General features: G+C 33.2%; 1 protein-coding gene across 1 annotated transcript; it reads left to right on the top strand.

Annotated features, from left to right (window-relative positions):
• The first annotated feature begins 2,917 nt into the window (after window positions 1-2,917).
• On the top strand, window positions 2,918-7,324 carry LOC133795666 (putative inactive disease susceptibility protein LOV1). The gene is made up of 6 exons (XM_062233120.1): window positions 2,918-3,491; window positions 4,119-4,847; window positions 4,926-6,238; window positions 6,340-6,390; window positions 6,938-6,959; window positions 7,047-7,324. The coding sequence occupies exons 1-6, from the start codon at window positions 2,918-2,920 to the stop codon at window positions 7,322-7,324; spliced, it is 2,967 nt and encodes a 988-aa protein (XP_062089104.1).
• The last annotated feature ends 17,203 nt before the right edge of the window (window positions 7,325-24,527 follow it).

Below are 24,527 nucleotides of genomic sequence, written 5' to 3'. Positions count from 1 at the left end.
TGGCAAGGTATTTAAAATTAATAAGAAAATGTTTTTTTTTGTTTTGCCATTTTTCATTTATTAATTTATAATAAGAAGATAGTTTTTTTTTAATTTAAATTACACATGTGGCGCTGATGTGGCAATAACACATCAGCGAGTGAATAGCCATGTCAGCCTTCCGTTAGCCACATGGGATAAAACTTAACATAAGTCTCACTCTACATAGTTCGAGGGGAATTTTTAACAGCCCAAAAAATTTAGGGGCACAATAATGTATAAGTCATAGTTCGGGGGGCAAAAATCCTACATAACCTTGCTTTTTAAAACAGTGAGTTTCAATTTTAATAAATGTGATTAGTTAGGTTAAACTGCCACAATACTGTGTGTAATGTTTAGTTGCATATTTTGGGTACACATATTATTACTTCCAAAAATGTATTTAATTCATTTTAGATGTTTTGCCAATAAAAATAGGGAATTTAATAATTTGGTACTCGGTATTTTATCGGAGTATAGCTTTAGTACCCTCTATTAGTGAAAAAATATTAATATGGTACCTTGAATTTGCAAAATCGGATTAAAATGACACCATGAACTCAAATTTGATCATAGATGATAGGGCACCAAATGGGTACATTCCCATGAATAACATGATACTATTTTATGTCGATTTTAAATTAAAGGATAGTTAATTAGTATTATCAAGAACACATGGTACCATTTTATATCAATTATCAGATACATGATGATCATTATAAAAGAAAATAGAAACCAAAACTATACTTTAATAAAACTCGGATACGAATGGTACCTACTCATAAAAATATTTGTAGATTTGTTATATATACTTTTCTAGTAAAAACTTTGTTTCCATATTATTATTTTTAAAATGGGAGTAAAAACTTAATTAAATAACAAAAATTCATTAATGGGTTATCTTCATTGAAATTTTCGATCAAAGAAAAAAAACTTAACATGTATGACAATTCCAATGAAATAAGAACAAAAGTTTTAGCCAAAAGAAAAAAATTAAAAAACTCAAAGGTCTCGAAATCACCAACCTACTTTCCTAATGCTTTCCAATTTATTGATATAAAATTTGTAACTGTATATTTTGTTTTTGTATGATATAAAATTTGAAACTATATTTAAAAAGAAAAGTAGTCATAATTAATTCTATATAACAGTGTATTCGCATACTCTCTCCTTATTATCAAAACAAAAACATTCGATTTACCTCTGTAGGCGAGAGTTACTTGCAAAATTGATGATGCCACGAAACCAAAAAAGAGAAGGAAAACACTTTTACGTTGTTGAATATTTTTGGAACCGGTGATCGATTTTTAGTTAGGTAAGATCCATTAGTCATTAATTTCTTTGTTTTTCCACCTCAACTCATGCATTTATATATATATATAAATTATTAGGTAATGATTGTTATAATCACTTTAATTTTAGTGTTTTGTCAAGTTGCAACTTTTTTTTTTTACATAACAGTGTAAAACATAATTAAGAATTTCTCACAAATTTTAAAAAAATTATGGATAATTTATAATGTTAAAATCAAGTATTAAAATAGCATATTGTACCTACGTATAAATATTGAAACAAACACACATGTAACAAGATGTTTGAATCATGATTTCAATCTTCTAAATTAATTATACAAAATTTCTTAAAAATTTGTGAAAGGTCATCCGTGATTACACTATATATAGTCCTGTAAAAAAAAATAGATTTACTTCTTATTAATGTTACTGAAAATACTAAAAAATACATATATTAAAAACAATCACTATTATTAGTAGTACCCATATATATTTACATATTCTCATCCCATTCCAATATAGCCACTTCCGACTTTAATTTATCGGAAGAAGATTATGCTTTGAAAAGATTCATGAATTTTCATCATGTTTTTTCTATTTTGTTCTTAAATATATAATTACATATTATAACAAATATATATGATAAATTCAACCTGGGTGAGATAATTAAGACAAAATTACTTCTGAGCTCAAATAATAAGAGACACTATTAAATGAAAACCTAAATAATGTTGGATGTCACTTACAAAGCTTAGTCTAAAACTCGTGATGTCATAATTAAGGTTAGTTGTTGAGTAGCAACAACACCTCCAATGTATACATAATACTATGTTTGGTAGGGAGGAGCGAGAGATATGAAGGGAGAGGTAATAAAATCACTTGTTTGGCAAGAGAAAAAGAGGAGAGACAGAGGGAGAAGATCTCCATCCAAACCTATAAAATTCAATCATTTGATTTGTTTTTGAAGAATTTCAAAGAAAAATACAAAATAAAATAAAATACATTAGTAATATACCCTTTAATATATATAGGGATATACATATAAATAAAAGAGTGATAATATTAATGTTAAAAAGTAATATATGGTAATTTAGCAATATATTTTCTTTATTCCAATTTTACTACTAATACCAAACAATTAAATTATATGTTATTGCACTAATAATAGTCTGGCATCTCATATGTTATTGGGCATCTGGTGTCCTTTAAGAATACTAAAAGAAGAGGTTACCAGTTAAATTATATTAAAAATTAAAATTTATACAAATAGAGTTTACAAAATGAGAATTGCTAAGGAGCACCACTGATATCTAACACCACAAAGAGGTGGCATACTGCTAGTGGTGCAATCCAATATCGAGTCTCACACATTTGAATTTAATAAATATTATGATATATCGCTAACCAATCATAGAGTGTCACCTCATGTGGTGTAGGACATCTTAAGGTGTCAAATAACAACTCTCTTGCACAAATTCATAAAAGATTATTTTTTTGAATAAGTTTGAAAATATCTTCATTTGTATAACACATTTATGCCCTTGTTGCACCAAATAATGAATTGTAATTTCCCTCTATTACTGAGGTCAGGTTCAACAACAACAACAATGGTGGAAATTCTGGTATTATCAAAAATCACAGAAGCAGTTGTATCGCTTGCAGCCAATAGAATATTGTATCTACTCAAACACGAAGCAAATTCATTAATTAATGTTAAAGATGATGTGGAGAACTTGGTGAGCGAGTTACGACGAATGCAATGTTTCTTGAGAAGTGCTTTTAGTAGACAAGAACTCGATGACAGTGTCAAAAACTTGGTCGTGGAAGTCAATAATGTAGCAAATGATATTGAAGATGTGATAGAGATCTTCATTGTCAAAGTCGAGTCCTCCTACATCAAAGTTCTTCTTCTTCAAAAGCTTCGAAAAGAAATAGACTTGATCAAAGCTAGAATAAAAAGCATCTTCAAAAGCAGGCAAAATTACGGTATTGGATTTGTTGTAGATCACCCTACTGCTAGTGTACTTGATCGACAACGAAGCTTTAGAAGAACATTTCCGGATGACAACGATGATGTTATTAGTATGGAGAGTAGCATTATTGTTTTAAAGACTCGACTGTTGGAAGAGAATGATGATCATCTTTATCATGTTGTTCCCATCTTCGGGATGGGTGGTATAGGTATGTTATGTTGAAATATATAGTCATGCTTGTTATTGATCTAATTTTTAGTGTTACCAATAAATCATTACAATATACCATCTATTAATTCTATTTTTTTTAGTTGTCATTATTTATAAATTACCACATAGATCATTTTATAAGAAGAGTAAATAGATTCACTTTTGCACTTAATTATGTTAATGCATAATATGTGTATATTCCACTCATAATTTCTAATGTGCATTAACATCGAGGCCGGCCCTGAAACAAAAAGAATCAAGAAAAAATTTGATATTTTTGCAAAATTGGAAGCCTTTTGTATAGAAAAAAAATGTATTTTTCTAAATTTTGAGTTTCCTATTGTTTTTACACTCCTATAGTTCAATTAGTATTTGATACTAAAGTAGTATAATCTAATATATATTTATCATTTCTCTACTATAAATTCAATCACGATGGATATATGATCATTGCTTTTATGATCCGTATAATTGCATGTGTTCGATTTTTCCTTCTCTTTCTCATGTATCACGATTTAAACAATGTTTTGTGGCTGCTACCTTTCGAGTTCATTGAACATATTGAAACCATGCATATTTTGTTACTCTTTGGTTGATCTTTTTCTGTTTTACAATGCTCTATTAGGTAAGACTACATTGGCTAAGAAAGTCTACAATGATGATGCTGTGAAACAACATTTTGATTGTTGTGCTTGGGTCTTTATATCTCAACAGTATGTGCTAAAGGATGTTCTGTCTGAAATCTTGATTCAAGTTGGGTTCTCTCAATCCCAAAGCACAAGAAATGATCCAGAAGAGATGCTAGAAGAAAGAAAAAGAAGAAGAGAGACTTTGAACATCTTGAGAGAAGACGATTTGATTTTTTCCATAAAAGATGAACTAAGAGACAAGTTGTATCTTTTGGTGCTCGATGATATTTGGAGAAAAGACGACTGGGATTGTCTGAGTAGGATTTTTCCGAATGGAAAAAGGGGCAGTAGGATTGTTTTCACCTCACGTATCATGCAATTAGCATCCTATGCTAATCCACATGATGTTGCAATCGAACCTCCATTGTTAACTTCTGAAGGGAGTTGGAAGCTTTTACGCCTAAAAGCATTTCCAAGTGATTCTTTGGGCCAACATAGATCATATCAACATCAATATGAACACTTGGGAAAAAAGATGGTCGATAGATGTGGAGGACTACCACTTGCCATAGTTGTACTTGGAGGCCTTTTAAGAACTAAATCTTCATATGAAGAATGGCAAAGAGTGGAAAGAGATATGAATTCACACTTGAACAGACACAATCAAGGAGTAGAAGACATGTTGGCCTTAAGTTATCATGATTTGCCTTACTACTTGAAGCCATGTTTTTTGTATCTGGGACACTTTCCTGAGGATTCAGAGATATCAAAGAAATAACTTATTCATCTATTGATCGCGGAAGGTCTTATAACAGAGCCAACACAAGGAGGAACAGCGGAAGATAATTCTGAACAATGCTTGGGAGAGCTAATTGATAGGTGCATAATCCAAATCGTGAAAAGGGACTACACCGGAGTTGAAGTCAAAACATTTCGTGTGCACCATCTTATGCGGCATTTTTGCGTCTCCAAGGCACGAGAGTACAACTTTTCTGAGGTTATTCAACAACGAGAAGAGAACAACAACAACAATACAACTAGTTCTTCTTCAACTTATCAAACACACAGTCGTAGGATTGCAGTTCATCCCGGCTGTAGTCTTGACATAAGACAAATGCATTCTAATCTACGTTCTCTTACGTGTTTCGATGCAAGTCTTTCTCTCAAAGTTTTAAGAGCTAAAAACTTGAAGTTGTTAAGAGTTTTGAAGATTGTGTTTAGGCTGGGCACCCGCAAGTGTAACGTGCCATCAATAATTAGTGACTTAATTCACTTGAGGTACTTAGAGTTGAGCAATGCCGTACTAGTCATTTTGCCTAATTCAATTGACAACTTGCGAAGTTTGGGAATAATCAATCTCCGTAACAACGGTGAAGTTAAGTTACCAGCTGAGATCTTAAGATTGGCATGTTTGAAGCAGCTCTTGTTACCCTTCAATACATGTTTTCCTCATAGCTTTCGTTGGCAGACATATGTGCTCTCCAAACCAACAGAACTTCAGACTCTCAAGTACATAAGATCTGGGCCATTGCTTCTCCAAAACAAGATCACACAATCTGAACTAACCAAGCTTCAAAACTTGGGAGTACAATTCACTTGTTGTGAAGATGTTAGGTTGTTCCTTGCATATCCCAATTTCAAGTTTGGTATGCTTAAGTCCTTACATATGACTCTTCTTTCATCCAATGCATTTTCGAATCTAGAACCATTGTCGAAATGTGTCATTCTCCAAAAATTGGTCATAGATGGAAGGATGTCAGATGGTCAGAGTCTAGAGTTTCTTCCAACAAGTCTTACAAAGTTGACCATGAGGGACTCTGACATCAGCATTGACCCTATGCCTGTCTTAGAGACCCTGCCTAGCTTAATGTTTCTCAGATTGCATAATGCGTACAATGGATCAGAAATGGTTTGTGGTGCCCATGGATTTCCCAAGATCGAAACTCTTCAACTTTTTTCTTTAAAGAGAGTAACGAAGTTAAGAGTTGATCTTCAAACAACAATGCCACATCTCAAGAGATTATGCATTGAGAATATGCCTAATTTGAGAATAATTCCAGAAGATTTAGCAGTCAAGGATCTGAAGATCGGTTATGTGTGGCTCGACAGTAAATTGGTAAGCTGGGAATTTCATGAAAAAGTAGGATTTACTTTATTGGATTTGGGGCGTAAATTAGGCATTGGCTTTTGGATCCTTTTTATGGTTTATCTACTTAGATTGTGCTCATAAATTTATCTGGTTCTGTTAAAGAGATGTTTGTATTAATGGTATTTTCTTGTTTTGTGTTTTCTTGCATTTCGTTGCTTTAACCTATCAACTGTTGTATCTTTATTTTACATGCCATTTTTGGCTTTATTATGATTAAATGATTTTTTTTATTTCTAAATTAATATGCACAATGTTAACTACTTTTGGGGTCACCTAACTATATATTACTTTTGGCCAATCACCCCTTGGGTTTCAGCTTTGTAACTGGAGGTTGGAGGTTCAAACCCACACACCCTCAATTTGTACATATTATATAATATATATCACTACATGAAATACAGTCTTTAGCAAGGACATTATTAGTGGCGACCAAATGTCACCGCTAATAATAGAATTATCAGCGGCGAGAAAGTTTAGTCGTTGCTGATATCAGATGAGTAATATTTTTTATTAAAATATTACTTGCGGCGATATTTTTACTATTAGTGGGGACAAATGTCGCTGCTAATAAATTCAAACACCTTGAAAAAGAAGTGGGAAATTTCCCTCCAAAGTTAATATATACGACTGTTAGGAGTTAGTTATGCAGTTAGATTTCTGTTTTAGCTGTTTAAGCTTTCTGTTATGAGTTTGTTACAACTCATCTGTATATATACTCTTTGTACTCTATTGATTAAGTTAATGCAAGAATACTTTTCCTAATATGGTATCACAGACTCTCTATTTTTTGCTTCCTCTTGCTGCGTTTTCTTCCCCAAAGTTGTGCCCTCAGTTTCTGTGCTTCTTCGTTCTCTTCTTGCTTTGTTAATGGCGGCCTCTAATCCTTCTAGTGTTGTTGCTTCTTCTTCCTCTGCTATTGTTTTCTCCCATACTTTGTCTGTGAAGCTCGACAATCACAATTTCTTGCTGTGGCGACCTCAGATTCTTGATGCGATATGTGGTCACGATCTCTATGATTACATTGATTCTGACTTTGTTCCGCCATTGCAATAACTTGATGAAGCTAATCGTACTCTCAAGAAGGTCAATCCAAAGTATAAGGAGTGGCTTCAGCAAGATCAGCTACTTTACTCCTGGTTTTTATCCTCTATGATTGAAGGAATCCTTACTCGAGTCATTGGATCTAAAACTTCAGCTCAAGTTTGGAAAGTTCTTGATTTGTATTTCATTGCTCAGACCGAAGCCAAGGTGGATCAATTCAAAAGTCAGCTTCGCAACATCAAGAAAGGCTCTCTTTCTCTGAATGAATATCTCCTCAAAGTCAAGTTTCTTGTTGATCAACTTCAATCAATTGGTGAATCGGTTTCCGTAAAAGAACACATAGCCACAATCTTCAATGGTTTAAACCCTGAGTATGATACCTTTATCATTTCTATCAATTCCAGATCTCATCCGTATACTGTGGTTGAGATCGAATCACTGTTGTTGGCTTAAGAAAGTCAGATTAAGAAGCAATCTCGTGAGCTTGATTCTTCTCCGATGCTTGCTAATCTCTCATAGAAAAAATTTCGTCGTCGAGGATCATACTCCAATCAGTTTTCTCAGACTAGTCGTGGCTCTTCATCTTCTCCAGCTCCGTTCTCCGCCGCTGGTTGTGGCTCCTATTTGAATCCCTATGCTCCACCTCTCCGATCCACCTCTGATTATGCTCCGAATCCTGGTCGTGGTTCATTCCGTGGAACTTTCTCGGCTCCGCCTGGTGGTTCTCGTCCTGTATGCCAACTCTGTTCAAGACCTGGGCATTATGCTTCCAAGTGCTATCAGAGGTTCAATGACGAATACCCAAGCTATGGTGCTACTTCGCTTGACAAGTCTCAGCCATCTATGTCGGCAATGGTGGCCTCTGCAGATGTTGTCAATGATCCAGCATGGTATCCCGACTCTGGAGCAACAAATCATTGTACTAATGATGACCATAATCTCCACACAAAGACACCATATCTTGGCACTGAACAACTTCTTGTGGGTGATGGGGCTGGCCTGAATATATCAAATGTTGGTAAGTCAATTCTTGTGTCCTCTCTTTCCCCTAGACCTCTTTATCTAAACCAGTTACTTCATGTATCCAAAATTACCAAGAATCTTATTAGTGTGTCTAAGTTTGCTCAAGATAACAATGTTTTCTTTGAGTCTTATTAAGGATCAGGTCACCAAGGAAATCTTGATGCAGGGCACGCTTAGCAATTGCCTCTATTCTTTTCCTCCCTTGGCTGTGCATTTGTCTACTCCTTCTTCCTCGTCTCACTCATCTTCGATTATCAATAATTATGTTTCCATTCTGAATAATGTCACTTGTACTCCTATGTCTTCCTTTACTTCTAACATTTCTACTGGTATTCATTCTAAGTACATGTTGTGGCATAAAAGACTTGGTCACCCTTCAACAAAAATTGTAAAACATGTGCTTCAAAGCAAAATTGTAATATTTCTTCTATAAATAAAATGCCTATTGATTTTTATACTGCTTGCTGTCAAGGAAAAATACATAAGTTTCCTTTTCCTTCCTCTACTTCTCAGTATACACAACCATTACAGTTAATACACACAGAAATTTGGGGTCCTTCCCCAACATTGTCTTTCAATGGGTATAAATACTATATACATTTCATTGATCACTATTCTAGATATACCTGGGTTTACTTACTCAAAGCAAAGTCTGAAGCCTTGCAGACTTTCATAAATTTCAAAACACAGGTAGAAAATGAACTTGGTTACACAATTACGGCTGTCCAATCTGACTGGGGGTGAGTATAGAGCATTCACACAATACCTTGTAACCAATGACATTAGTCATCGCCTTTCTTGTCCCACAACACATGAACAAAATGGTTTGGAAGAACGCAAACATAGGCATCTTATCGAAACAGCCCTTACACTCTTAGCCAATGCCTCTCTTCCCTTAAAATTTTGGGATGAAGCTGTGCGTGCTTCAGCCTATCTTATCAATAGGCTTCCTTCTCATGTCATTGGTAATTCTACTCCTCTCAAAGTCCTTTTTGATAAAAAATCCAGATTACACTAAACTTAGGATTTTTGGTTGTGCTTGTTATCCAAATATTAGACCATACAATGATCATAAACTACAATTTCGGTCTATAGAGTGTACCTTCTTGGGCTATAGTTTCAAGCATAAAGGCTACAAGTGCCTTGCAAAATCTGGTCGTCTCTATATTTCTAGAGATGTGGTGTTCAATGAGCATCTTTTCCCTTATTCTACTACCTCTTCTACACTTGTCACCAATCCCACACCTCTTTCAAAGTCCACTCCTATTCGTATACCCACTGTTTCTACATTTAAGACTACTCCCATTGTACATAACCATTCCATTGTACATAACCATCCCACTGTACATTCCCCTATCTCTCCTCAAACTAGTTCTAACTCTAATGATACATCTCCCCACCTTGTCCCTTCTAGCTCAATGAATCTTAATCTGAGTTCTTCACCTACATCTCATGCGTCCTCTCCCTCTCATTCTATTCCTCTTCCACAAAATTCTGCATCTATGTCTCCTTCATTTGCCACTGTCCCTATTGTACCTACTATCCCTGTTTCTATTGATGAACCAACATCATCAACACAACCAGGTCCCTCCAACACGCATGTGATGGTTACTCGGTCCAAAAATGGTGTTTTTAAGCCAAAAGTGTTTATTGCTTCCAAGGAACCCTTGACTATTACTGATGATTTGCAGAATATTCAGTGGAAAAATGCAATGGCTGAAGAAATTTCAGCTTTAAAGAGGAACAACACTTGGTCTTTGGTTCCACTTCCACCTCATAGGAAACCCATTGGCTGCAAATGGATCTTCAAACTAAAGGAAAATCTAGATGGAAGTGTTATTAAGCACAAGGCTCGGCTGGTTGCTAAGGGTTTTACCTAAAGGTATGGCTTTGATTTTCATGAAACTTTTAGTCTTGTGGTTAAGCCAACAACAATAAGAGTCATTTTCACTATTGTTGTCTCTAAATGTTGGTTTATTAGACAACTAGATGTGAATAATGTTTTTCTTAATGGAGATTTAATAGAAGAAGTTTACATGTCTCAACCTCCTGGGTTCCAAGAGAGCCATAATCCAAAGCTAGTATGCAAGTTACATAAGGCATTATATGGCTTGAGGCAAGCTCCAAGGGCCTGGTTTGAAAAACTAAGCACTACTCTCATTTCTTTTGGTTTTTCTCCATCTCGGGCTGACTCTTCTTTGTTTATTAGATGCACCTCTTCTCATATCACCTATGTACTAGTTTATGTAGATGATATTCTACTTACAGGGAGCTCCTCTACTGAGATTATGTCACTCATTTCTCAGCTTCATTTAACATTTACTCTCAAAGATCTTGGACATGTGCATTATTTCTTAGGCATTCAAGTTGAAAGGACTTCACAAGGCTACCATTTATCTCAAATGAAGTATATTACTGATGTATTATGCCGAGCTAAGATGCAATTTTCCAACAGCTTGCCTACACCCATGTGTGGTGGAGAAAAATTAAGTGCCTTTGGCAGTGATCCCATCGCTGATCCATCTCTGTACCAAAGCTTAGTAGGTGCTTTGCAATATGTCACCATCACTCGACTAGAGATTTCTTATGATGTCAATAGGGTGTCTCAATTTATGCACAAGCCTCTTGAATCTCATTGGAAAATTGTCAAACGGCTGCTGCATTATCTTAAAGGAACTCTTTCCCATTGCCTTCACATTTGTAGCAACTCCTCTTTGGATATTGTTGGTTTTTAGATGCTACTTGGGCGTCTGACCCGGATGACAGGCGCTCTACTTCTGGTTTGTGTGTCTATTTGGGCTCTTCTTTAGTCTCTTGGTCATCTAAAAAGCAACCTACAGTTTCTCGTTCAAGCACTCACTACAAGAAAAAACAGATTTTATAACACTTGAAAACTGCTAACTGGAAGTATTTATAACACTTTTCAAAACGCTAACGTAGCTCCTGTTATTAAAAATGTAGACTTTTCGATAACAGTTTTCAGATGATATGTTTAATGCTCTATTAAACTATTCAATAACACATATTAGTTGCTATAATATTAAATAATAACATTCTTTTAGAGTAGTTTATTACAAACTTGTAGTTTATTCTTGAAAATTTGGATAACACTTTCCAACTGTTATAATTGATTATGTTATAGCATTTTTAGTTAATTATATTTTGTAAAGTATAACATTTTATCACACTTATAATATATATACAAAACAAGCTTAAATATTATAAAGGCTCCACATTATTTTAATTTTGTAGTCTACACATATAATAGATTTGTAATTGTCTTGTAAAACATTATTTATGTGTTTTTTTTCTTTTTCCATTTTTAGTAATTACCAAATTAATTAAACCATGTGAATTAATTAAAGTGCGGAATGGTAATTAACTGTTTAAATAGATTACAGTTCTGTCGGGACAGAATCCGAACTTGTCATGACAGAACCTGAACATAATAAAAAGACAGTGCAAAACAATAAAGAACACAACGAATTTTTACAAGGTTCAGAAACCCTTTTAGATAACCTACTCCTTGGGGCCATGCCCAGAGAATAAAACCAATTAATAAAGAATCACAAGTACAAAATATTGACTTAAACAAAACAAGACTCCCTCTTGAGATTTGCCGCAACTTTGTTGTACTTCTCTTCACTAATCTGATCTTGATTGAAATGCTCAACCACTTGAACTCCCTTCAATGGCCAGCGAGTGCTTGCATCCTCCCGACGAAAGGCTTGTAAAAATCCTCTCCCGAAGACATATAAAAGTTGTGTTCAAATTACAATGTGTATTCACTCTTGAATGTGGTATAAACTCACCACAAAAAACTAAACACTCATATTTCTACAAGATCACGTGAATACTATGATCTTGAATAGAAACAAGGAACTCTCACAAATATTACAATACACTCACAAATTATGCACCTAAGAGTTCACTTTTCTTACTACCTTTAGAGCCTTATTTATAGAGTCCTTTTTCGTGCTCATAAAGGCTGAGAAAGAATCTCCTAATAAAGGCAAGAATAATTGAAGATATTCTTGATTGATGAAGAGTTGCCTTTTTTAGAAGATGCTGATCCGACAGATACGATTTTGGTGGGGACAACTCAGACCTGTGTCGGATAAAAAACATGCTCAAAATAGAAAGAACAATTAATGACATTAAAGATTCAGTTTCATGAATTTCAATTCTTGAGCTGCACGAAAATATACAATCAAATATTCCAGAAATGACTTTGGGTAAGTACTGAATATTTTCAAGATATAACTTCCCTTTATAATCAAATTGAGACAATATAAAGCTAAATAAGGAAGCTAATATAATCCGAAATTCACAAAAAGGGAAAGTGAATTTCCGAAAATTACAATAAAGGGAAACAGAAATTGATCTTTTAATTAAAAAGATATTTCTATAAAATATGCCAATTTTAGGATTTACAATCTCCCCCTTTGGAAATTTTATAGACAAAGCATATCTATTTTTAAAAGATCCCTGCAAAACACAAGTAAGTCACAAAATGACTCTCCCTGCCAAAAATAACCAAAGCACAAGATAAAACAGTTAACAAAAACCAATGAGAAAAAACAGGTCAAACAACATAAGCAAAGTACCAAAAATAGAGTTACTCTCTCTCCCCCTCATTGTCTAAGAAAATGCCAAAGAACAACGAAACAAAACCCAAAAACAAAGACACTTTTAGTGTTCTTTTACATTTATAAAAAAAAAATAGATCGAAAGGAACGATAACCGTCATGGAGCTGGAGTGGTAGATGCATTGATGATTGCCAACGAATCGTGAATTTGGCGCTGAGCATCTTCCATGTTAGTGAACCGTTCAGAGAGACTTGCAATTCCTGTCTGGACAGAAGCGAGAGCAGTCAGGACAGCAGGGGTGTTAGGCTCCTTGGTCTTCATGGCTGCTAGAAGAGAAACAAATGAAGACACACAAAGAACAAAAACCTAAACAACTTGGGTACAAGTGAGCGAGAAAGAAAAACAAGAAAACTCTGAGAATTAAACAGCCAAGGTGAATCCGAATATATGGAGAATTCGGAGAACAAATGAGGCAAGTTTAAAACTGGGTAACCAAAAATGGGTAATCGAATTTAATGTGATTTATGGCAAAATATCTCCTTTTTAAAACAAATTCTTTCACACCTCAAAATTGGAAACTTTTTGAATACTTTAGAATATATTGAGATCAAACAAATAAATTGCATCAATTAATTTTTCAAATCCTTTTTTTTTAAGTACACGGTCCAAAACAGATTTTATTTTATCATTATTTTTTTTATTTTATTAAAAAAATTGCCGAAAATAGAATGTAAATTGCCATACCATATGTGTCCATGTAAATGCCAAGTCTTGTTCAAAAGAAACAAGATAACCATATTTTTCACAAATTAGAGAAATGAGTTATAATTCAAATACTAAGTGACCATAATTCGAAAAATATACCAATCACAAAACATATTTTAATCAATTCATTATATGTATGAGTCTTACAACCATTTTACACAGTCTAGTCAACAAGCATGTGTGTGTGCATGTGTAATCAATTTTGCGTTTCTTTTTGGCCTTTTAAAGCTAGGGGCATTGCCCATATTTGGCAATTGTAGCCTTTTTCAAATTGTAACTATAATGGAGGCTATAACTCTTATACTGATGGTAGCCTTTTACATTGGTAGAGTATCCTCCAATATAATTGCTAATTACCTGGTACCAACTTACTCAGTGTCGGCATTCACACATCAGTATAGGTAGCTCTTTTCCAAAATGGAGCCTGAAAAAGAAACTGAATGAAGGAATGCTCATACAAACATAATGATTTGATCAAATATAAATTGGATTGGTCTATAATTTTTCAAATATGGTTTTTTATTCCTAACAAAGTATAAGACTTATAATGTTCATTTTCTAAAATAAAAAAAAATGCTCATCAAATTTCTTCCAAACAGGACAAAAGATTTACACAAACACATATGCAAGGAAAGATAATCAATTTATTGGCAATTTCAAATAAAACAAACCCCCAAGGATTTCCTGAGGGAATCATATCTGACTGTGTCTAAAGTTTTAGTAAAAGTATCTGCAATTTGTTTGTTAGTCTCAACATATTCTAAAATCAATGTTTTGTTTTCAATAAGTTCCCTAATAAAATGATGACGAATGTCAATATGTTTGGTGCGAGAGTGTTGAACATGATTTTTGGAGATATTAATAGCACTTGTATTATCACAAAAAATGGTTAAAGTTTTAAGATCAAACCCATAGTCAGCCAACATTTGTTTCATCCACAAAAGTTGAGTACAACAGCTTCCAGCAGCTATGTACTCAACTTCGGCTGTTGACAAGGAGATGGAGTTTTGTTTTTTACTATGCCAGGAGACCAAATTGTTTCCTAAGTAAAAACAACCACCATTTGTACTTTTGCGGTCATCGGTGTTTCCTGCCCAAGCTGCATCACTATAACACACAAGGTTAGAGTTTGTTTCTTTGGAGTACCAAATGCCTAAACCAAGAGTATTATTGATATAACGAATAATTATTTTTACAGCAATCACATGAGACTCCATGGGGTTCCCTTGGAAGCGAGCACACACTCCAACATTGAAACATTTTTCATGGGAAATTTTCAAATGTTTTCCCAATCGACATGGTTCACATGTACCAAAAAAATATTTACTTAAATTCGGTAAATCATGAACATGACTCACATTTCCAATTTTTCTCAAATTTTCAAAAACCACATGATCATGTTTTTCATGACACAAATTAGTATCACTCCTTGTGTTGGTGTGACAACTGCGTGATTGAGATAATGTGTAACAATTGTCAACATATTTATAACCCTTCAAAACACAATTTCCATTTTGGTCAAGCACAAAACAATTATCATGAGAAAAATTTACAAACAAGTCTTGGTCACAAATTTGACTTATACTAATTAGATTAGTTTTAAGTCCATCAACCAAAAGAACATTTTGCAACTTTGGTAGTCCTTCATAATTTAGAGTGTCACTACCAAGTACCTTACAAGACTTACCATCTCCAAATGTGACTTCCCCATTTTTCAAAGTCTTGAAGTCAGTGAGTATGCTTTTGTTACCTGTCATATGCCTAGAACAACCACTATCAAAATACCAAGAGTTAAAAGCACATGTTCTAAGACAAGTAAAGGCAGCAAGACATTTGAATTCATTTTTACTTACCCAAACTTTCTTAGGTCGTGTCCTTTTCTTCAAGAGAATTTGTCTTAAATTACCATGATGATTAAAGTAATTTTTTTGAAGAAAATTAATCAAGGTAAAACATTTAGGTCGAATATGACCCTTCACTCCACAGAAATTGCAAATTGGAATAAAATGACCAGTTTTTTTATTCTCAAAATTTATGGTCTGTTTCTCATGTGTTGTGACAGATTGAGAAGATGATGCCACATGAGTTTGAGTTGTTCCTGCAAAAGGGTCAGTTGTCGAAACAGTAGGAAAATTTCCAGAAATATAAATTATTTTTCCTTTAGGTTTAGATCCATTTGATCCTAACCTAGAAAAATCACAAGCTTTTTGACCTGCAAGCAGAAAATCATCCAAAACCATAGATCTATGATTAAGCAATTTGACACCTTTCACAATTTTATCAACTTCATTAGACAAACGATTGATTTTAGAATCTTTAGCAACAATCTCCATTTCATAATTTTTAACAAGAGAGTCAAGCTCTTCATTTCTTTTCTTGAGAACTATGTTATTGTTTGCCATCAAACGATTATCTGAACATACTTTCAACCATTGATCATACATGTTTTTGTATGATTCTTTCAAGGAATCCTCATCCAAATCGGATTCATTCGAATCACCATGGGAACCCTCATCTGTTGAAATAGTATTATTTAAACAAACAAGGTTCTCATTCACCTTCACAGAAAGAGGAAAGCAAGAAAAAACAGAAGTTAAGGCAAGATTATAATTTTCTTCCTCATCACTACTTTCAGATTCCTTGTCACTCCAAGTGGCTGCCAAGACCTTCTTATTTTTCGTTAAGGTATTGGCACATTTGGATTGAATATGTCCAAAACCTTCACACTCCCTGCATTGAATACCTGTGTTATTAGTAGATTCAAAAGGTTTTGAAAAATGATTACTTTTGGAGGATTTATACATGTTTTTCTTACCAATCTTTTTCATAAACTTCTTAATTTTTTTTGATAACAAGATCATTTCATCATCATCTTCCTCATCTGAGCTTTCCATTTTCTCTTTGGAAGATTTCAAGGCAATTGATTTCTCTTTCACGGCAATTGGTTTCTCTTGATAGCGGATCTTTTGATTAAGTTCAAAAGTTCGAAGAGATCTCATCAATTCCTCAACTTTCAAGGTGTCAAGGTTCTTTACCTCCTCAATGGCTGTGATCTTGGATTGAAACCTGTCAGGAAGAGATCTAACAATTTTCCTAACCAAAATTGAGTCAGACAACTTTTCTCCTAAAGCAAAATATTCATTAGCAATGTCAGACAATTCTTTATAAAATTCAGTGAGGGTTTCTTTTGTTGACATGCGAAGATTTTCAAATCTAGTGGTCAACATTACAAGCCTAGATCGCTTAACATCAGTGGTTCCTTCAAATTAAGTTTGAAGGATTTCCCAAGCATCTTTAGCAGACTCACAAGAGGAAATCAATTTTATATAAGTTTCACCGACTCCATTAAAAATTGAATGTAAAGATTTATTATTATAAATTGACAATTTATCTTCTTCATTAGACCATTCAAGTTCAGATTTTACCTGTGTCTTACCGGATTTCGAATCTGTCTCGACAGGTGGTGTCCAACCAGTTAATATTGATCTCCAAGCCCTTTCATCAAGGGATTTGATAAAAGCTTTCATCCTTACTTTCCAGTATGGATAGTTTGTATCATTCAGTAATGGAGGGCGAGTGGTAGATCCTCCTTCTACAAAGATAGACATTTCACAAGGAAAACCACAAAATCTCACTAAGAGTTTAGAGATCTGCTCTAATACCAATTGAAATTCCATTTTTAGTAATTACCAAATTAATTAAACCATGTGAATTAATTAAAGTGCGAAATGGTAATTAACTGTTTAAACATATTACAGTTTTGTTGGGACAGAATCCGAACTTGTCACGACAGAACCTAAACACAATAAAAAGACAGTGCAAAACCATAAAGAACACAACAAATTTTTACAAGGTTCAGAAACCCTTTCAGATAACCTACTCCTTGGGGCCACGCCCAGAGAATAAAACCAATTAATATAGAATCACAAGTACAAAATATTGACTTAAACAAAACAAGACTCCCTCTTGAGATTTGCCGCAACTTTGTTGTACTTCTCTTCACTAATCTGATCTTGATTGAAGCACTCAACCACTTGAACTCCCTTCAATGGCCAGCGAGTGCTTGCATCCTCCCGATGCAAGGCTTGTAAAAATCCTCTCCCGAAGACATATAAAAGTTGTGTTCAAATTACAATGTGTATTCACAGATACGATTTTGGTGGGGACAGCTCAGACCTGTGTCGGATCAAAAACATGCTCAAAATAGAAAGAACAATTAATGACATTAAATATTCAGTTTTCTGAATTTCAATTCTTGAGCTGCACGAAAATATACAATCAAATATTCCAGAAATGACTTTGGGTAAGTACTGAATATTTGCAAGATATAACTTCCCTTTATAATCAAATTGAGACAATATAAAGCTAAATAAGGAAGCTAATATAATCCGAAATTCACAAAAAGGGAAAGTGAATTTCTGAAAATTACAATAAAGGGAAACAAAAATTGATCTTTTAATTAAAAAGATATTTCTATAAAATATGCCAATTTTAGGATTTACACAATTAAAAAACTTTTATTGTATTTTGATAAAATAAATATCATAATTGATCAACAAATCTAATATTAAATTGACATGATAAAACATGAGAATTATAACATTAACCAATTCACATCCCTTACAATATTCAATTCAAACCATAGTTATCACCACTTCATAAAATTCCTATTTGAAGTTTTGAAGTATACTCAAGACATAAAAAACTACTAGTCCTCCACATGTTTACCTAAAAAGCGAAAAAAACATAATCAAATATTTGAAGATAGTTCCGCCACCCAATCAATGATTCATTATGCTCTTGACGCCGGTTCGCTCAACTACATAAGAAATTAAATGGTTAATACTCAAACTCATACTTAATAGTAAACTAAAAGAATACAAATAAAAGTACTAAAAAAATGCAAGACAAGAGGAAACTTATAAAATAAAACTCATTTAGTCAAAGAAAATATTCGAACATACTAAGAAAATGAAAACACTAATATTTAATACAATCTTAGGTAGTAATACAAACTCAATCACTCTCACTATCTTCTACTAATATTCCACAATATGTGACATCTCATTCCATGGCAAGAAAGCTTCATGATTTAAGGACATAGAGAAAGAAGCAAGCATAGGGTGAAAATAAACAAAGATGTAGATTCAAATTAGTGGTACTGTAAGTTTTTTCTTCTTCTTTTATAATAATACATAAAAACTAAAATGCACTTTAGAACAAATAATAGCAAAATTCTAAATAATAAATAAAAAAATAAAGAGGGAAAATTACTGAACAACAACGCAAGCTTCAAAGAGAAACTAATTATCCTATTAGCACTTGAAATCTTCCCTTCTTTTTCTTTTGATTAAATTTTACTTGCTGCAACAAAATTCCTAAAAAGAAGTCCTTTATATATATATATAATTTATACAAACCATTATAAAGCTACAGAGACAACAAAATCCCTAGGAAAAACTAGAAACCATAGAGACAGAGGGCCAACTTCAAGACAAACAAAACTAGGGGAAACATAAAACAAGGAAACATGGTGAAAACTACAAAAAAAAATGATAAGTAACAGACCATAAACTTCCCATAACAACACCCCTATAAAACATAAGAGAGAATAAAGCTGACAACAAATAGAACAACATCAGAGCAGAAACATTACTACGAAAACTTAAGAAAAAATAGGCTCCACAGAGAAGACAGGACAGAAATGGCAAAATAGACCAATGAGAGTCACTAAGGAGGGACAAGTGACTAGCATGACAACCAAATAATAATCTCACTACACTTAATTCACAGTAACTGCTCTTTAAAAGTTCTATACATCTGCCATTATATAATATGCAATGTCCTAATGAGAATTTATATTTGGAAAGACAACCAAAGAAAAAAAGTTACTTTTTGATGCATAGTTGAGTTATCTAGACATGATTAAGGAATTTATAATAGGGAAAACAATAATATGAAGTTCCTTTTCCGTCTTCTCCTACATGACATATATATTTATATGTATTGACACTTCACTACACCAAATACCCATTTCCATAACACATGAATATAATACTAATCAAAAAGTATTATGCTAGAGTACTATAATGGGGCCACTTTATGAAAAAAGGGCGGTAATAATACACCATCTCGCGCCACTTAGCATTTTTTTTTAATTTGTGAGACCTGAAAATTTGTGATACCCGAGAGACCCAATTCCTTCAACATTTCAGAGCTCTCCTTCAACACTTCCTCTCTCCTTCAACAGACCCATTTCCTCAACATTTCTGAGACGTATCCTTCAACATTTCTGAGACCCATCCTTTCCTTCAACATTTCTGAGACCCATTTATTTTCCCCATTTCTTCGGCTTGGTACTACATCCGAACTCCTCACTCTCTCTCTCATCTTTCTCTATCTCTCTGTCAACCATCCTTTCCCAGTCGTTGGGCTTGTCGCATGCTGCTTTCCTTCAACCATGAAGGGTTGAGAGTAATCAGTTTTACAATAAAAAAAACTTGAAAAGCCTAGACTTCAAGATTTATCAGTGATAAAACACGGAAATATTCAATGAATGCCATGGTTTAACGGCGAGAGTTGCTATTCTTTTTTAGTTGATTTTTTAGGCTTTGTTTGTATTTATGCATTTTGGTGCATTGAATTCACGTTTTAAGATTTCTATGATATTTACCCTCTTGTGCATATACAGTGCACACACTCTTCCATTGTCTTCCAGTGTCGAAGAAACCAGCCTTCTCTCAGAAATTGTGGAGTCTCTTCTGTAGAGGTAACTGTTATATCTTTTTGTCTTTTGATTTTGTTCAGTTGATGTACTCTAATAGTTAAATGTTAGAGTTTTTAGATTTGTTTTCCAGATTAACATTTTAGGATTTTTTACATGCTTACCAAGTGTTTGTAGATAGTCCCCTGAGGTTGGCTTTATGGAACCCTTCAATTTTTTTATTTAATTTTATTTAGAGTTTCCTATTATCTAGACCACTAATAAGACTTATTCTATTAGACACTAGTTGATTTTTTTTTTTTGCATGTGTGTGTGAAGGCTTGCCTGCTATGTGGCCATCTGGGTACGGTGGCAAGCATGGATTGTACATAAGACAAATGGGCTCATAAAATGATGTTGTGTCTAATATTAAAATCTAAGCATTTTGGTGCACAAAAGAATCATCTTATACAGTTTTCTTCCTCTAAAAAGATATATCTATATATCATTACGTTTCATGAAGCATCATCATATAATTTCACGTGAGACCAACTTTTGTGAAAATAAAAGTGGTATAATATTATATACATACACTTACAATCATTCACTAATATATATATATATATATTTATATATATATATATAAATCTATTCATGCATATGCTAAGAGTACAACAACATAGTGTTATAAAAATATTTTATATTCTTTCATATGTTTACTATTTGTACTTCATTTATGATAACTAAAAGAACAAGGGTGGACATAGATGGATCCTGTATTGGTTTTAGAGGACCAAGGGGGCCAATTTTCGGCACCTTTGTTTATGAGGAGGAGGTATTTTATTAGTTTTCTTAAAGGTCTACTTAGTTTAGAATATTGTGTAAGTTATACAGAAATGCAAAATGATAATATATTTATAGCCATGATAATGACAATTGTAAGACAAAGTAAAATTAAAAAAATTATGATCTCATACTTTGAAATATGGCTTACTTTTCTTTTCTATTATTTCCTTCTTCTTCAATAATCAGTTATCATGCTATGGATTTCATTTTTTTTTAATTAATTGTTTTTAGGGAACTGCATAGATATAGAGAGTATTTCAACTTAATTAAAAATTGGTTCCTGAATTGGCCATAGTGTGTTAGCAGATGCAAATGCTCCTGAATTGGCCATAGTGTGTTAGCTAGTTATGGCTTGTTTGAGGAGTAGTGCTTTTGTGGACCTGAAGCTTGTTTTTTTCCAACCCTTTTACAAAACATAGTATTTGGGTGATCATGTACTCTCTGGTTTTGAGTTTACTGGTGAATGTCAAGCCACTTTTTCTCATTCCTTGCTGAATAATGCCCAAAGTCTCTATGTGTATCTCTCTCTTTCCTCTTCTCTTTAGATTTATCTCTGTTTCTTCTTCTTTGTCCCTATTCTCTTTGTTTTGGAGAAATTCTTTGGTAGGTCTTGCTTCTCTCTGTTTGGTCAGAAAGTAAGCAACAGGGTAATTTTTTTCTCTCTCTATGCTTGTTCTAAATTTAAAAAAGAAGAAGAAAGGAATGGCCACTTTCGAAAAAATAGGGTGTTTTATTGTGGATTTATAAATGTTATATATTTGTGTATTTAAATGTTTTGAACTTAAAAAAAAAAAGGAATGACCACTTTCAAAAAAATATAAATTTTATAGTGGATTTAAGAATGTTATATGTATGTGTGCGATATGAAATATGTAAATGTCTTTTATTTTATTTTTATCTAAGAAACGTATTTTGATTTCTCAATGCTATGAACTAATGAACAATTTATACATTATATATAGATTACAGTTTATGCAATCAAGGTGTTTGAATGAATGCCTCAATAGCGAATGACTCAGTAGATTTGTGTGTTTATTATGTGTGTGACAGATTATTTTTTTTCTTCATTATTTATACATTTGCATAAATTTATTTGTAAGACATTATCTTTATTAATGAAATCAAAGCAATTAAGTCTTGGTGTAGGCTATATGCAATTAAATTCAAGTTAAATTTATGTCTAATGTCATATATAGGTTATTCCGTATACTCTGTAGTTTCACAAAATTAAATTCATTTTTGTTGTAAATCAAAGCATATTGATTCATGATACCATTATTGAACTTCTAAAAAAGCTTTGGAGCTTATTTGTTTAATGGTCATTAACTACATGAGGTGTTCCTCTTATTTAGTATTTTAATTTATATTAGACTGAGCATAAACTTCTTAGTTGCATGAGTGATCTTTTTGAAAGTTTTTTAAGTTATGATAGGTTTCTTACATTTTGTGGTGTATCTCTCTGTTTAGAGATAGAGTTCATCTCTTCATCCAACAGGGTTTTCATTTCTATCTTCGATTTCTAATATTTTTTTTTTTAGATTTTCTTTGTTGTCGCCTGATCTGAAAGGTGCTATTTGTAATCTTTCTATATATATCTGAATTTTGTGGCAAGATCTAGGCCTATAAAATGTTTATTGCTAGCTTGTCTTTTTTGTTATTTATGTAATCTATCTCAAGCCTATAAATAGGGCTTAGTTTACCTAAGTAAAGTGGTTATTTATAGAATAAAGGGATCTAGAGAATGTAAGAGTGAGAGAGACCTCAGTGGGAATGCTAATAGATTGCCTGTTATATGAAGAAATTTGTTATATCTATAACTAATTAGCTCACAAGAAGCACGTACGTCAGCATGTGTACTTGGGTGACAAAAAAATGTTAAAAAGATTGAGTTCTCTAAAACATATAGAAGCATTTTTCAATTTGGACTAGTTTTGGTTGAGCTTAGGCTTGTGACATGTATTTTAAATGTATTATTGATATTTTTTAAGAACTGATTTGGCCTTATGCTTGACATATTGGAAGACAACTTGTTCTTTTTTGTATAGAAGTATATGATACTATTTTATTTAATTTAACAATGATTACTACTTTGTTTATTGGGCTAAAATAGTTTTTTTTTTTAATTACTAGTTAAGTTTTCACAATAAAAATATTTACTTTATACTTATGATTTATTTCCTACAGAAGCTTGTTGATGATGATCGGTATAAATATTTTTACCAAAAAGAAGCATCTCTTGAATGGTATGATTTCTTAATTTCTTTTTTCTGTCTGTGTATATAAGTGTATATAAATATATATATATATAAACAAGTATGCATGTATACATTCTGTGACATGATGATAGAGATAGTGTGTAGAGTCCAAGAACTTTACTTAGCTAATTGGTTAGTAGTATTATAGTATGTGTAGTATTATAGTATGTAACTGTGGATTTTTGGTTCAGACCGGGAATTATTTGGACACTCATAGTAGTACTTATAGATTTTCTAAGTTTAATCTATAGTTTAAGAATATTAAGTATAACCTAAGGTTTGATTAATGTGACTGATATTAAGGATTATATTTATTATATTATAAGGTTTAGATATCAACCAATAGGATTTTAAGCACATGTTATGAATGGTAATTAAGGATTAAGTATTTTTGAGGATTAAATTAAATAAGGGTAAAGTTTGAATGTTATAGGGTCGGTCAGTCAGCAGCTTTGAATACGTTGAGGGCTTAGTCAAGGCTGTTTACTCCATTCAAACTTAGCTAAAAATGTGTAATTTCGTGTTTAAATATTCAGCGTGTGCCGATATATCGCAGCTATAGGGGGCGATATATCGCAGCACGTAGATACGGAAAACACGAGATGATGCACGGTCGCCTCGGGCATACTGGCCCAGGCGATATATCGCCTACAGGGGGCGATATATCGCCTCCTTCAGCATAAATTCAAACTCTTTTGAATTCATTTCCTTTCAGCCATTCAAACTCCTTCAACAGTCCAGCATCTTTTGAACGAGTCTTCAGCCTCTGCTGAACGATTATTCAAATGATTTTCACCTAAAAAGCCATTATTTTTATTCAAGTAAAATCAAGATATTTTCATTCCCAAACTCTATAAATAGGACCTAGTACCCAGCCATTTCTTCACCTTTTACTCTAAGTTCAGAAGCTGTTAGTGCTAAGTAAGTGTGAGAGTGTAAACACCTGGTTTGGGAAAAATCATAAGCTTAAACATCATAAGCTTATCAAACACTTTGGGAAGTGAGATTCGTTAGTATTTCGGTTGTGGTTAGA

The sequence above is a fragment of the Humulus lupulus genome, chromosome 8 (genome assembly GCF_963169125.1).
Source record: "Humulus lupulus chromosome 8, drHumLupu1.1, whole genome shotgun sequence".
NCBI lineage: Eukaryota > Viridiplantae > Streptophyta > Magnoliopsida > Rosales > Cannabaceae > Humulus > Humulus lupulus.
The sequence above is the reverse complement of the archived record's forward strand: the minus strand, read 5'-3'. Positions and strand labels throughout refer to the sequence as shown.

What these genes read in the sequence shown, in the direction of transcription:
- LOC133795666 (XM_062233120.1), top strand. Translation starts at nt 2,918, where the DNA reads ATGGTGGAAATTCTGGTATTATCAAAAATCACAGAAGCAGTTGTATCG. An exon ending in CTTCGGGATGGGTGGTATAG is followed by an intron (nt 3,492 to 4,118) that starts GTATGTTATGTT and finishes ATGCTCTATTAG; the next exon opens with GTAAGACTACATTGGCTAAG. An exon ending in GTTTAAGCTTTCTGTTATGA is followed by an intron (nt 6,960 to 7,046) that starts GTTTGTTACAAC and finishes ATGGTATCACAG; the next exon opens with ACTCTCTATTTTTTGCTTCC.